This window comes from Xiphias gladius, chromosome 19 (genome assembly GCF_016859285.1).
Source record: "Xiphias gladius isolate SHS-SW01 ecotype Sanya breed wild chromosome 19, ASM1685928v1, whole genome shotgun sequence".
Taxonomy (NCBI): Eukaryota; Metazoa; Chordata; class Actinopteri; order Istiophoriformes; family Xiphiidae; genus Xiphias; species Xiphias gladius.
The window spans coordinates 26,007,809-26,024,064 of record NC_053418.1 but is presented as its reverse complement, the minus strand read 5'-3'; the positions used below and the strand labels follow the sequence as shown (position 1 = coordinate 26,024,064).

Here is a 16,256-nt window from a genome sequence, read left to right as displayed (position 1 = left end):
GCCCCTCGAGGCTCTATCCTCCCTGCCACAAATCACCATCACCACATAATTCTTCCCTTCCATTCAGCCTATTTCAAGCAAATAAAACATGCACATATAAATGATCATATCCTCAAAGCATGAACGAACGCTCTCTTATTAGCCTTGACAGTTTCCCTCGATCTTCAGTTGGTAGCATTTGTTATGTGTCCAGTATACAGAGGCTGGTACAGCTGTAGTGGAGCTCCATTCTCTGCTGGGAAATAGACTGGTGCTTATTTATGGAAACAAAATAGCCATTGGGGCATCTGGGCACATCAATCAAGCAATATGCTTTGGAGCATTTGAAAGTCCATCTCCATCAAAATTTGCATTTCAAGACCAAATACATCGTATTGGTCCTATGTATGGAGAAATGTGGCATTCCTTGGGCTCATTTCAAAGGAGGATAATACTAATTAATTATTTTTCAGTGACCTAAAACCCATTGCAGCCTGTTCACTTGTTTATGGTGCCCTTCAGGTGATGAGGCACTGGTACAGAAAGTACCGTGGACCCGTGAAAAGCCAATTCCAAGGTTTAAATAAGTTTAGCCAGTAAACTGCATAAACAACAGCCTATGTTAGCATCTTGGATTTTGTTGTTACTCACTATAATCAGATTTTTACATTATTTTAAACCCATTATGATTGCAGTTATACATATATATATATTAACCTGATGCATTGTTTTGCCATTTGTTTGTCATATGTTTTAGTGGACTCAAATACAAACCAACCCTAAAATACTAAACAGGAACGTCGACATTGGACATTTTAGCAAAACCCCTTTTTATGATGAATGAAGACTTTTTTTCATGTCCGATATCAATGTTTTTTAAATTCTGGCATTTTAAAATATCCGTGCATGATAAAGGAAAGATTGTAGTTATGGCAAATGAACTACAGTTAAGATATGGTAAGGATTAGGCAACTAAATTAGGCTAGGGATATATCATGGTTACACTTATCAAAAGGACTAGGATTGACATTAAAAGTTAGACATGCTGCGGGCCTTTCATCCTCCCCCACCTCAGCAACCTTACAGTATGGGCACTAAACAATGGCATCAGATGTGAGTCATGAGCTGTGGAATTGTCCAATATGGATGGAAATTCTTAGGTATGATAGGCTTTACAAACATCATAGCAGCTCATCTCAGTTGTCACCGGACTTACCCATCTATCATCTAGATGTCTATTACTGGTATTTATTTCACCAACAGAAAGCTGAACTCAGGTGACAGGTGATAAACGTAGACTTTGGTGTGTAAAGTGATTCTTCACGTGTAATCTTAGTTTTGGTTGTTGTAAGGCCAGCAGCATGAACTCTGTAGTCCTGTCCCAGCAAGATGGCTCTGACAGGGTTTTACTCTTCCATTTCAAACACACCTCTTGACAGGAGTTGCATCAAGCATTTACCACACTTGATGCACTCATCCACACGATTCGTTGTTGAGATTTGGGAGGTGTGCGACCTCTTGCTACTCATACATAACACCCTTCTCTGCCTAGACGCACAGAGACATTTACAGTGACTGTATCTTTAGAAAACTATAATACCAGCATTTTGCCAGGAGTGGCTAAGTTAAGTTGTTTTCATATGAGCTGCCATATAAATTAAAATACACCCAGTTGGCAGTTTATTAGGTACACCTAGCTAAAACTAATGCATGCTAATACAACAGTCCTGCCACAAATCCTAACTTCATGAAGGTTATAATCTTCTGTTTTTTTTTTAAACTGTTTAAGAGAGTGTTAATTCAATAGCTTTTGGAGGCTGCAGTTCATTCTGCTGTTGAACTGTATTACATTACACAGATGTTAATGTTTCAGGTGTTACCTTACTGTCACTGATGTAGATGGGGTGTAAAAAATATAAAATATTTTGAACCCTGTGTTTTGGGTTGTTTTTTTTTGTGTTTGTTTCTGTGTTTGTTTGTTTTTTGGTCTATATTTTTTATTAATGTTTTTGGTGTATTTTGGTAAATTGGTACCAATGAAATTGTGCCGAATTAGCTATTGGCAGTTCCTGTTTGCAGCGTACCTATGGATGTACAGATAACTACCGCTGGATTACTCTGATACTTAAAAAAAAACTTGAAATTATTATGATACTCAGGCAAGTTCTGAAGAATTTGTTTTTATTATTTTTCACTGAATTTATCTGCAATGTGTGTCAAAGACATCCTATCATGTAGATTGACATGGTTAAAATGCTGTACAGAACGATGAGTTAAATATGGAGCGCCTCATTCTCCATCTCCCCCTGTAATGTTAATCCTGTCCATGTGGGGCTTCAGATCAAAATCATTTTTACAGTAATCATTTGACATATTCATTAACATGATGCAAACAACTGAAGGTTTTCCATACTAATTTTATTTATTTTCATTTTTATATCACAAGTCAAACAATATGAAGCTCCTTTATGTCTATGCAAAGGAAATGTATCATTTAGATGCTGGATGTGTTGAAAGGTTTTGCTATCAGTGATACACCCTGCCACAGCCTGATATTTACAATGTAATATTTACACTTATGCCTCATGAATGGATAAGAACAGCCAAGTGCATTATTAGTTTTGGTTTCTGTGCCAGGAGCTGCATATTATGACAGTGGGGTAATTGTCAGCCATGTTCTTGCAAGAAAATTGCAGACAACTGCAAGTGCTTAACTAGAAAACAATGCAGCCCTGTTCCTGTGCACACCAGACAGATGATCTACAAGTAACAAATTCATCCAACTTAGAAAATGGAAAGAGAATCAAAGAAGCCTGGAAAGATAGTTTTTTGAAAATGATCTCATCAGTGAGAAACTGTGGGAAATTACTTGGAGCAACTGTGGTTCTGAGGGTGCTAGAGGGCTAAATATTGAGCATGTACAGTGCATTGTTTGCTGAAGTAGAAAACAGCCGGTGCTAAGGCAGGGGGAATTTTCAGTGTCCATACTGTCCAGCACTCATCTCCAATGTAATGGCTCTGTGATTTACAACAATGCACAATGGAAGCTCTGCGATGTGCCGGGCCATCTTCATACCTTGCACCCATTATTTCCCCTCATTGGAGGGATTTTTGAAAACCACTTTTCTGTGTAAGAGGTAGGCGGGTATCGATGACAAGAGCAGCTCCCAGGCATGACAATCATCACACGCTGGGTAGAACAAAGGACAAAAGAAGCAACACCACATTGAGAGATCATAATGCTTTTTATTTTTCAGCCTCATTTCCCCAATCAACAAGCCCCTAATTAATTGCCCCATGTGCTGAGAGATAACTGAGGGACCCAGTTGACTACTGAGCATGCAATTGTCATCCTCCAAGTGGCGCAAGTGCCTGTCAATTCACCTGCTTTCTTCTTCTCTTTCTCCCTTTTTCTTGCGCTGATACTCTCCCTCTGGCCTGCTGACGCTGATGCTAGGTGAGACGTCAGTCCTCGTTCATTTAATTCCCTGTCATTCACCTCAGGGTAATCACTGATTCACTTAGCTCTGTGTGTATTGGAAATGATCTCTTGCTGTTGAAGAATGCTGGCCTGTATGTATACTGTAATGTACAGATGCACAGGATTTGAGCCAGAGCACAGCATTGTGACCAGACAATCAGGGATGAAGGCTACTGACGTTTTTGATCCCGTGACTTTTCCTGTAGCAAGACCAGCAGGTCAAATGTGTCACTTATCCAGTGAAATATCTCAACGTCTACTTGATTGTTTGGCACAAGATGTACAGGCCTTAATGGTTCCCAGAAAACGAATTTCAGTAACTTTGAGAACCCCTATAATATTGTGGAATTATTCCTACCAAAATGTATAGCGTGAAACACTATATTGTACAGCTTAATAAGAAACATAAATTGTGCTTTTAAGTACAACTGAGTATCACTTTCTTAATCACCTTCATCTCGAGCTCAACACATTGTGGGCTAAGCAGCAACTTGTCCTGCCTGTGCAATTATAGCGTTAGCTCAGCTGCTAAGAGACTGAGAGCTGTCAACAGTATCAGTTTCAATGATTTAAAATGTGATTTAGCCACAGTTTGTCATCACTACCACAAGTAGACAACTTAGTTGTAATGATTAGATAACTGAAAAAGCTAATTTAGTTATTGCAGTACTGTGCTGCAGTAAATTGGTTGAAAGAAAACATTGTCGGTGGCACAGCCCTGATGAACCAAGTGGGTGTACTTTCTTGCTAAAAATCTAGTTTGTTTAGTGTAATCAAAAACAAACCTAGCCCATATGTCTAATATAATATGTCCAATATACAGAACATTCTATCAATTCTAACAGCACTCACCGCTTTTACAGTATTGTTTATTGTCCCCCTTGGATGGAGAACAGACACCCTAGAAAAGTACTATTGACCCATTCCTCTCAACCAATCCTGAACAAAATACTGGATGCATAAGATGTAAGCGTGCCTGTGTAGATGTCTTTTAAACCATGCATCTTCATGCTACAAAAAAGAAGCTTCAGCAAACTCTAAGATGTCCCTCGGCAATTTATTATCTGGAATCATTTGTGTGTGTATGTCTAAAGTAAAACCTGAAATTTTCCTTGGATGAACAAACACACCAAAGTACTCAGCAAGCTTTCTTCTGCTTTTGCACGGTGGATTATTAGATGTAAATCTCTCCAGCACTCCAGTATTGTATAATAACATTGTTTTAGACAGGTGAATTCCTTCGGCACAGACAACACAGACAATCATAAGCTGCAACACGGCCGGCACAAGCGAGGCTGTTTATCACGAAGAGGGAATTAACTTCAAAGGGATTTGAAAATGTCCATGTGGAATGTAGGCTCGAGGATGAATTATTCATGAAAAATGCGTCACTAAAGTAATGTGCTGACACAATTTGTCACACGCTACAGGAATACATAAGTTGCAGAGTAGCCACGTTGGAGGAGTTGATGCACTCAGGTGGTATGTTTTCCCTGGGCCACTGGAGGTCGTGCAACTGTGTAACCTACACTGACTGCACAGTGAATTACTTATGAGACTCCTCTTTGCCTTAAGAAAAAAAGCCGGGAGCCTTGATACAAAGTAGCTTTGAAAATTTTTACCCTTTACTTTAAATCTGTGTGTGTGTGTGTGTGTGTGTGTGTGTGTGTGTGTGTGTGTGTGTGTGTGTGTGTGTGTGTGTGTGTGTGTGGGTGGGTGGGTGGTTGGGAGCAGGGTGGCATAGTGCTAGTAGGATTTAATGGCTGGGCTTTAGGCCATGTATCATCCCCAAGCTTCTTTAAAAGGCTGTCCTGCTGTCAGTTTGGAGGGGATGCACATTTGAGCGGTGACATTTTGATGGAGAGGAAGGTAAGCAGCAGCAATGATTTCAGATACTCAGACAGAAATCTCTTTTCTGAGCTTAGCAACTGAATCTGCACTTGCCACTTGCACCAAGAGGGCCTTAAGATGTTTTTCTCAATGCTCACACTTGACTGATTAATCTATTCAAAGTGCTCATCAGTAATGTGTCAGACCTCATGCTGAGCTGGAGAGGAATTTATTAAATAACAAATAATTTGTATAACTATCATCCAGAGGTGGTTACTGTGAAGAGACACACCACTAGTACGCAACAGTATTAAATGTGCCTCTGTACAGTTTCCTGTCAAGGCTGCTCAAATACAATAGATATAGGCCTCATTTACACATGTCGTTTCAAGTGTCACATATCTGAATTAAGTCTAGAAGAGGTTTAAGACACTTTCATTTACACTTTACACTTAGCCACATATATGCGTCTCCATTGCCTGGTCACAAATCTGATCACAATCTGTGTTGCTTTTCCCAGGCTACATGCAAATCAGGGTTTGCGCTACTCCAGTCCACAGGGGAGGTGGTAATGCAACTGCAAGTGTTTGGTAACTGCCAAAAAAGCCAGAAAGAAGATCAGCCTCTGCACTTTAGCAGTTTAGTTACAACAATAACATTGTAGCTACCAGTACCTGACAGCTACCCATAACCCAAAACTTCCATCTTAGCAAAAATATTCTGCACAAAACAGATTCCATCACAAACGTTTGCCAAGGGCACTTTCTGTCTCAAGTGAATCCAACATAAAATGGCACATACTGTATGCCCCTAATTTATTCCAAATAACTGTACGTCACTGTAAATCGCAATACAGAAGACGCATGTCACTGTAAACATGCTGCTGTCAAGCTCTGCCAGTCAAACACAATAGTTTCTACTGTGTTATTTTTTTCGTTTTTAATGCTGTTGTAGGCCCATTTATTGTCAGTTACACCAAAAACTTCAGATTTCATTGATTGGTTAGAATATTGTTTTGTAATGTGCTTTCATATTTGAAAACTTGTAATATATTTTGTAACTAGATTTTCCTAGGAAACCCAAATATATATATAAAAATATGTAAAATATACATACAGTACATCTGCATTTGAAGCTAGCAACAGACTTTCAGAGGCACCCATGAGAAGTAAAAAAAACACAATTTTTGACCTGGACCTACTGAGTGAACAACAAAATCTGCAAATAGAGATTTGAGAGTGCACAGGCATCGAATGGTGAGTGTATCTGATATTTTTAACCCACTGGGGGTGAACAAGGACATAGACACTGACTGCTATAGGGATGAAACCTCTGACCGGCTGTTTACCAGGCAGCCTCACTATCTAGAGCCTTTGTTAACTACACAAAAAAAGAAGAATGTACGCACAGGTCTCGAAGTGGCTTGTAATCCAGCTGCTCTAGCTGTGAGATTGCCAACTGGTGTAATGATGTTGCTAAATTAGACAAAGACCTTTACATAGAAACACGCAGTGTTATAACTGGGGTTAGCCAGCTGCATCATATCAAATTCAATAGGATTTTATGTAAGAAGAAGTAATGTAAAATGCCTTGAAGTGGATAATACAGTCTTTGAATGAGATGGTTTTGCTGTATATTTCATTTGGGGACTTATGAAAAGAGGAGAATCCACCTAATCCTGAATGCACTATAATTAAGGCAGGTTTTACAGCAATGTAAAGCATAAGATTGAGTGTATATTCATACATATGAATGACACCAGGAATGTAGAGCACCTCCAATTAAAGTAGAATACGAAATGGAAGCAGTCCATTTCTGGTATTTGCATGCTCAGAATTTTAAGGCTTTAAGGCTTTTTTTCCCAGAGGTCTTAAGGCTTTTTCTTTTTTTCCACTCTGAAGATGTTGTCCCCTAATAACTGTTCTTTTTTTTTTTTGCACCAGCCTACTCTGCATTTCTGATAATGACAGTGGAGAGAGAAAAATAATTGTCCATGTGTGACTTTTATTGTGATAACTATTCAGTGCTGAAATCAGGATTTCTTTTACATTCAGTTATATAAAAACTGTAGTTTCCAATCTTCATTTTACAAGCTGTAAGGAAATATCATGTACGAAGAAGTGTCCGTGCACTCTCAGACATCTGACACACTTACTTGGAAAGTAAGTAAAGTGGAAAGTCAGAGTTTATCAGAGTTTTTTTGTGAAACCAGCTGCTGACTGCTGCTGGAAACTGGGTTGATGAGGGAGAGTAAACCACAGCAGTAAAGTTGCAGGCAGTGAGAAAAAAACAATGAGCTCAAAGACACTAAAAAGCTCTGCAGAGCTGAGAGGAACTGCAGGGCTGGGTGATAATTGTATTAGGGTTTGTCACTATGAGTGACTCTTTGCACGTTACACACAGTCATTTGACCCATAGTTAATATAAAAATATTGATTTGTGCAACTTTAACCTTCCAAGCATAGACCTGAATGAGTTTTATGAGGCTAAATCCTGGAGGTACAAACTTACAACTTCCATCACATCTTTATGATGGATTAATTCATTTACACATTTAAACACTTAGGCTTGTCTAAACATTTATGAATTATTCAAAATTCCATATTTCATGAGCAAAATATGAACCCAGTCAGAAAATGGTGAGGACTGAAAATGCTGAAACATTTTGGGGTTGCATGAGCATCACTTTGCATACTCTGCTGTAATGGCGATAGAGCAAAGCCGTGGGAAGCACTGCAGAAAGCTGTTAAACCCGACAGCTTTGTCAAGAGCCCAGCACTGAGCTCCTCAGTGCATCATCATCGTATCACTGAACTAGGATTACAACACATAACACTTGCTTGTTGTTTCCTTTGACAATGTGTGAGATTTTCATTTAACAGGAGCTAGATGACAAGGAGTACGGTTTCCTCTGTGGTCAAACTGCCAAACTGCCAAAAGCCAACAAGTTTTCTTTTAGAAAACATAAAGAAAAAAACAGGATTGCAAAGATTCCATCCAGTTTTATTGACTTTATTCCTCCTGGCTACCTCTGCATTTAAAGCAGGGAATTGTGCAGAATGAAATCAATAATACTGGATTAAAACTCATGCATACCCTTTTTATTCCCCTGTGCTCAATGATACTGGAGCCAGTCTTTGGTTCGTAACACACATTTTGTAACAATTTTTGTGACAGTTGCCCAAAAGCTTGGTGTATTTATTAAAGGTTAGGGTTAGAAAATCTGTTCAGTACAGTGAGGCAAAGCCTTTTGTGTGTATAGGTGTATGTCCGAGTAACCGTGACAGTTTGTTGTGTTGTGGCTGTTTTCTTCCTTGCGGGACGCACACTGGGGGATGTTCCTTTTACAGAGTAGACTTTGATTACTCTGCTTTGCTCACCCGAAGACAACATGCAGTTCCCATTGCACAGCAATGATAATGTGAAGTAAAAATAAGGCAACAAAAACAATACTAACTGTCAGTCCGAGGAGAGATCAGGACAGCACTTGTATGATGATAAACTGATAAGACTAGGCCATCTGTTTGTCCAGGCTGCTGGACCAATTTGGGAAATGCTTCCACTTACCTTTTCAGTCAACCTTTTGACACCTGTGTCAGAAGTAAAAAAACAAAAAATAAAATAGAGGGCTTAGTTGACCATGTGGAAAAAAACTCCCATAACACAGAGGAACAAGGAATTTCTGAATCCTGCGACTGGTGGATAAAACCTGCTGCTGCTACTCTTCATCTCTACCTTGTTGATTATACATATCAGACTATTGCTGATATGTATAATTACACTTATTATTTTTCAGTCCATCGCAATAGCTCCTGGTATTTTCTTTTGAGAATTATCGATCACTGTTCTGAATAACACGTATGCTTTAACTCTGAATATGACCAAGTCTTGACTCAACTATAGACTAGAAAGAAGACTACAGTTACTACACTAGAAGGAGAGGTTTTTAATTTTCAGGTTGTTCATTCATCCTCTTAGCTGGGTTGTGATCATTCATACCAAATTGCACAGAACATGACAAAGTGCATGCTTGCTTGTGTTCCGGTGACAACATTATTCTGTCATCATTTTGTGTAAATGAAGGGTGACCACAACCAGCACCACAGTTATTTTTGGGCAAACACTGCAAATCTAATGTATCAATTGTGAAAACGGTTTGTATGATGTGAAATTTTGTGCGTTGATAATTTGCCATGTGCTGCTTTAACTCTGTATATGAGACTGACCCTTTCTCTTGTTTGACTCTCTCCAATAGCCTGAAGAATCAGATATGTGTCCAGTGAGCGTGGAATGAAGATACAAACCAACAACTGGATTGATGTCAGACAAGCTGTGGTCAGCTTGCCCAGCTTTTTCTGCCTCTGCCCTGCTTCTGCTCTCCTCCACATCAATTTGATTTCTCTCTCTCTCTCTCTCTCTCTCTCTCTCTCTCTCTCTCTCTCTCTCTCTCTCACTTTCTCTCTCTGTCTCTCTCTCTTTTGTGTACCACTCTGTCTGTTTCGGCCACCCTGACAAGGAGGAAAATAAAGAGATTTCTGTTGTAACACTCTAGCACTGTATCAACTCTCACCTCTCAGTATACAGTACAGTTTAAACAGTTTCTCCGTATTGCTGGCCACTCTTAAATCATTGACCTTTGACATTCCACTGCAGCTGTGTCTTGTGTTTTTGATCCACTGACAGCCAGAGAGCATGAAAGTGGATCTGACACACGGCAGCCTTTCTAAAAATGCATGGACTAAATTATGCTGTATTTTCCACAGGATGCTAAGTACTGTACGTGGAATTTTGACTTGAGAGTATGAGGGTTGTTTTTAACTGTTTTTGTTTGCTGTTACTTTAATGATACAGAACTAATTTATTTGAAATTAAAAGAAAAAGACATACATTATTTAGCGTTATTTGCTTTGACTATGAGGAAATTTTTCTCTTTGCCCTCAGATTCTGTATAGTATACAGAGTGCAACTTAACTATAATGCTTGTATTGCATACATGCTTGCGTTGGAGCTAAATCCCCTTACTGCTGAAAGGGGTTGATGGCAATAATGGCACTGCTTGGCCTCTTACTATGTGTTGTAATGGTACTATCTTCTATTGGCTGTACTGAATAGTAAATGACTTCTGTCTATGGCTCTGGTAGTGCTTTAAGGAGACCAGCATAATTAATAAGATACATCAGCATCTACGCAGAACCAGAAAATAGTTTTTAAAACTTTTCAGGAATAAATCTGATTTATTACAGCTTGGCTTTCATTTTGCTAGTTTTAGCCCTCATTCCCATTGGTATTAACTCACCAAATTAATTTCTGAGCTCTGTGAACACAGTAACATCGCTAGGAGAAGTCCAATGGGGCAAAAAACACAAGCGGTCAGATCATCAAACATGCTGTAAACAAACCCCAAAATTAGCCAAGCTTAACTGGAAGAGAAGGACTAAGGCGAATTATGAATTATTACTCAAACTCCATGCCCATGCGCCCAACTATTTTCTGATGGGTCCAGGTTGCAGTACCAGCAGGCTAATCAAAGTAGCCCAGATATCCTTCTCCCCATCCCCCAGTATTCCAGGTCTTCCTGGGGAATCCTGAGCCCTTCCCATGCCAGAGGGGCTATGTATTCTCTTCAGTGGATTCTGGGTCTGCCCAGCAGACCAGTTCTCCACCCAGCTGGAATCTTTTCACGATAAAGGGGGTTCCACTCCAAGCCCCTTCCAAATGTCTGAGATTCTTATCCTGTCTAAGGCTGGAATTATGCTTCTGGGAGGATATACGTTAACAACTTTACAAACGTACGCAAAGAAGGGTGTCATGGGTAACCAGAGATTGCAGAGGCTTACAGACCGGGCATCACCTAAAACTCATTGACATTTTGTGTGGACCTGTGCAAGCTGAGCAGTTGTTCCAGGTCCTGTCAAGGAGGCAGTTCAAAACAGAGAAGAAAAAAAAGTTTGATTTTGATACAAGTTGTAAGGACAAGTGTAAAAGAAACAGCCAGCCCTGTTCATCTACGTGCAGGCCAGTGAAGCTTGTTTAAATTGTAAGGGTGAGTACAGCCACCCTGCGAAGGACACAAATTTTGGCCACTTGTGTCTACAATCTTATTCTTTCTGTCATGACCCAAAGTTTGTGACCATAGGTAAGGGTTAGGTCGCAGATCAGCCGTTAAATTCAGACTCATCTCCTTCCTTACCCAGACAGTTCAGTACAGCATCTGCATTACTGCTGATGCAATCTCATAGTCTATCTTACCCCTTCATGAAATAGTCTTACACTCCCACCCAAGACTTATTCCCAACCCAAAGGCAGCAGACCAGAGTTTTCCAGCAGAATACCATGGCCTCAGACTTGGAAGTGCTAGCACTCAATCCTGATGCTTCACACCTGCTGCAAACCACCACAGTGTGCACTGAAGGTTATGGCTTGATGTTGCCAACAGAACTACATCATCTGCAAAGGCATCAGTATTCTTTGTCGGAATGTCTAACAGTGTTTGAAATCCCCTCCCTCCACACCTTTCCAACATCTGCATTGGTGAGTCTTGCCCCCGTCAGTTTCCATAACTTTCCAAATCTGACAATCACGCCATTCAGTAAGTGGCCAAGTGGGTGGAGGTGAGAGAGTAAGCAAGGTTCGAACTTGTCACTTTGCTTCGAATGTGATTGTCTGGAACAGTTATGAACGCTTTTACCTTCAGATGTGGTTTCAACCCTAACCTGTCCATAGGGTTAACCTATCAGACACTGCTCCCACCCCTGCTGCACCTTGAGATTCTGTCCAAACCAATCTGTCCATTGTAATTATCCGTCCTGATTTACAGACTGACTTCTTGCTTCAACTTTGACTTATAGTATAGTTATGGGTGCAAACAGTTTTCCCATGCAATGAGGGATTATGACCAACACTTCAGGTGTGTTCACTTTCAGTTTTACCTCCAGGGGAAGTTGTTTAAATAATATTGCTAAACTACTGTTTTATTTATAACCTGTCTGACTGTCTCACAGATTATGTTTCTTGTCCCAATTTGATGTAGCAATTGCTCCATTCTCCCAGATCTCAGCAATTTGGTGAGGACATTATTATCATTACCAACAGAAATGATGCCCTATGCTTCAAAAATGAGACTCCAGCTAAATTAAACCAAAATATAAAATAAATTGATTGATTTGGTTTATACAGATATTAGAATACATGATTTATTCCACAAAATGAAAAAAATTTTTTCTTTTTTTCTGTGTAAAAGCAGCACTCACAGTACAGTTCAGTGTTACAGGCTTAGAAATGTTTCCTCTGGTTAAGATGCTTTCATTTCAGTATGGTCTTCATCTCAGGGAGGTGTAACTGGTTGCTTTAGTGAACTTTAACACTGCTGTTGAGAAGCGAAAACACATGTACTCAATCCATTCCACTATAGAGCCTAGTAGAATGTGTTGGTAAATAACGGACTGAACCACAATTTGTGGTTTTTATGGTTTCACAAAAAGAATATTGATATTGTGGAGTGTTTTAAAGGGTAATTCAGCTTTATATATAGTATATAGATATATATATTATTTGAAGCTTATGTAGCAATCTTCTTTCTTACATGTCATGTTAAGAAATTAAAGATGTCGACTTTAAAGCCAGTGTTGTATAAACGAGAACTTGAGGAAAATTATAAATTCATAATATCTTACTGTTGTGGATCAGATACATTTTTAATTGTTATTCGTTTACAGTACAAGTGATTTCTTCTACTGTCATTTTCAGTGCTGTGTCAATTGTCGAACTGTGTTTATTCAAAATGTGGCTTTGACACGTTGTTAAAGCGTTTTATTTTGCAGAGACCTCTAAGTTTATTGACAGCTGAAATCACTTAACACATAGAGCTGGAGATCTGTACTGTAGAGAAAGAGAAAAAAATCATCATAACACAACGTGGACTGAAAATAAACTGCTGCTGGCTGATGTCAGAACTGCCAGCTGATGTGAGAAAGGCCACCACTGACGATATTAACAATAATTTATAGAAATGTGTTTTTTAATATTGGAAATGAGACATGCACGTATGATTTGTTATTGCAAGTCAAAGATAAAAACTCCACTGAATTGCTTTGCTCAGCCTGAGTGAAAACATTTCTGTCCAAAAGCTTTGCTTTGGATCCGTCATTTCTCCATCATCACAGGATATCCACCTCTCATACACCTTCTAGTCCCTTTGTGCTCTGGGTAATGTTCTTTATTGTGTCTGAAAAAAGAATTAAAGACACTTGCAACTACACAACCTCTGCTTTGTATTGTGTTGCTTTTATTATGTCACTTCTTCATCTTCTTAATAATAATTACACTGTAGTGATGTCTTTGTCTGTCAGTAAATTACTGTCACCAATGTTAATGTTCTACATACTACCTGTAAGACGGCAAAGGAAGAAAGCAATTTAAAATCACTACACACACCACCACCAAGGTAGCAAAATCTTTTAATTTGTTGTTTTAATAACATATGTTTTGAAATTTTTAATCTGTAGTTAATTATTGTGTTATACACCTTCAGCCTAGCCCCATCGACTTAAAAAAACACTACAAATACAGCTGCAGCGTTGAAAAATTGTCAGACAAGAACATAATTTCTTACATATAACATTACATTATAAACCATGAACTTTGTCTCCCATCCCAAGCTCTACAAATAAAGTCTTCTCTTCGAGGAGTCCAGCAAACCTGCCTGTATCTATAGCTAATGGTAGTGCAGCTGATTGCAACTGTTCACATGGAGAACCTGGACTTCCAGTTAAATTCTGCTTCACATTCAAGGCTCTACACTGTAGTTTTCTGTTCTGTATATGGATCCAGGTGTCCATCAAGAAACAACCATTCAGATTGGCTGATGATGGGCATTAGTTTTGGAAAATGCCTAAGGATGACTGGGGTAAAAAGAAAAATGTAAAAAAGTTAGACTCATGACTACAGAGTTCTGGTAATCTGTCATGTAGCAGAGCCAACTATAGCTGAAATGCCAAAGTTTTGCAGGCTTGGAGCTGATACAGTTTTAAAATCTTGCGTCACAGTATATGTCATTATATGCTGTGTAAAATTAATTCAGGAATCTATCATAGACAAATGACCATAAACCAGAATTCACTGATAAATACCTGAAATATCAAGGTTCTTCTTCTCACTGATGCGAAACTCCAAAAATCCAACTCACTGATTTTCAACATTTTCAGCATGAGCCAAACACAACCAGAGATATAAATGGAATACCTACTGAAACAGAAACAATTTAGAAAAATGGGATTATACTATATATTGTATCAAAACACCCAATCTCTTTAGGATCAATTTAATTTAAGCAACTTTAGTTAAACTGGCAGACTGTGTAGGTGGAGGTGTATGTGCATGCCCCAGAGCTGTGGTTCTTCATATTTTAAATGATCATTGAGCATCACTTGTCTTTTTTGTCTTCCCTGTCTAACCTCTGTCCATCTTGTCCTTTACATATTGCTTTGCTTCCTGAATTAATGTCACTGACCTGAATCTGGATAACCCTGCGGTATCAGAGCACTCTTTTATTTCTTTATTGATCAAAATGGAACAGCTTGATGAACCCTTTTCACGGGTGGAACTTAAAACATTCACGTTGCTCTGGTCCAGCAGTTACTACAGTGTAGCAAATTAGCAATTGACATTATCAGTCACACGTGTGTTTGACAAGTCAGAATTTCTCACGGATGTGAAAGAAATTGCAACACTTTGAGAACAAATAAAGGTGATGCCAAAAGCCAAGATTACCTTAACACAGATGTAAGGTTTATTGTTTATATAGGAATGTCATGTAATATGTGTATGTAATATGTTATGTAAATAACATACTGTATGACTGACCTAACGATGATGAGAATCAGAGGTAGACGTGTCTCACCATGAGACCTCTGCATATTTCTCATTCACTCCTGTGGAGCTCCTTCCCGCTGCATTTTCCAATGAAATGTTCCAGCAGTGCTGGGCTTCGTGTTTCCTGACCCATGAAGATAGATTATTCTAATTAAGCTGTGCAGACAACAGTGGCCCATCAGGAAGCAAGACTCATTAATTCACTCTTTCATAATTTCAATAATAGAATGTAAATGGGAAAGGGTCCCAAATTGGTTTCCGCATGAGAAGACGTGCAGGGAAAGAAGCCAGACTATCACTAAGGTATCTGCACTGACCTCTAAGGGGTTGTTTAAATTTTCTTAACACTGGAGGTTCAGACTACATTCATCCATTTGTAATTGACACTTTTTAAAAACTGAGCCATCAATCGTGTGAACAGATCATAACGCGGTGTTATTCAGGGACAGTGTATTTTAACAATTTTCTTTTTAGTTTTTTGGAATAAAAGTAGGGGTGGTTGAGGGCCAAGCTTTGTTGTTTCGATACGCTTTAATCCCATTTCAATTTATAGCCTCCTGACTGCCAAAATCATACCTGAGCTAAAGGTATCTTTTTGATCTGGAGAGGTGCAGTTCCCAGAGATGGAATCAGATCATTTTTAATGTTCTACCTGAGCATGATAAGAGTGATTAAGAGGAGTCGTAGCCCTCAGGCTGGAGGAGGGTTATTTTGAGGACTAGGGCTAAGGTGAGTGTGGGATCTCATTCCTTTTCCTAGCTCTCATACCCTCACATCTGTGAGCACTCATAGTCAGTTTGAGCAATTAGAGAGAACAAATGTATGAAAGAAGTGAGGAAAGAAAGCCTACATTTGGTACAAAATCCAACCAACGCAGTGAGACTCATATACAATATGCTTACCTATAAGGCATATAAATGTGCGTCATTGCCCTTTTCCATGACAAAGGAATTAGGGAGTTATTTAAGAGGCTTTATTAAAGCATAGAGTGCCAGTGGCAAGCCATGGGAAAATGCGCAGACTCTTTATATTCCATGCAGATACCATCTGCAGTATATGCTAAGATATATGTAGTGTGCTGAAACATCATTTAGGT

At 39.1% G+C, this 16,256-nt stretch overlaps 1 protein-coding gene across 1 annotated transcript in view; it reads left to right on the top strand.

The window, feature by feature from the left end:
- zmat4a (zinc finger, matrin-type 4a) overlaps positions 1 to 9,671 on the top strand; it is a 137,326-nt gene extending 127,655 nt beyond the window's left edge. The window contains exon 7 of the mRNA XM_040155640.1: positions 9,546 to 9,671. Within this exon, the coding sequence (XP_040011574.1) occupies positions 9,546 to 9,573 (28 nt within the window). The 3' untranslated portion in view covers positions 9,574 to 9,671. The remainder of the gene's footprint in view (positions 1 to 9,545) is intronic.
- Positions 9,672 to 16,256: the final 6,585 nt, after the last annotated feature.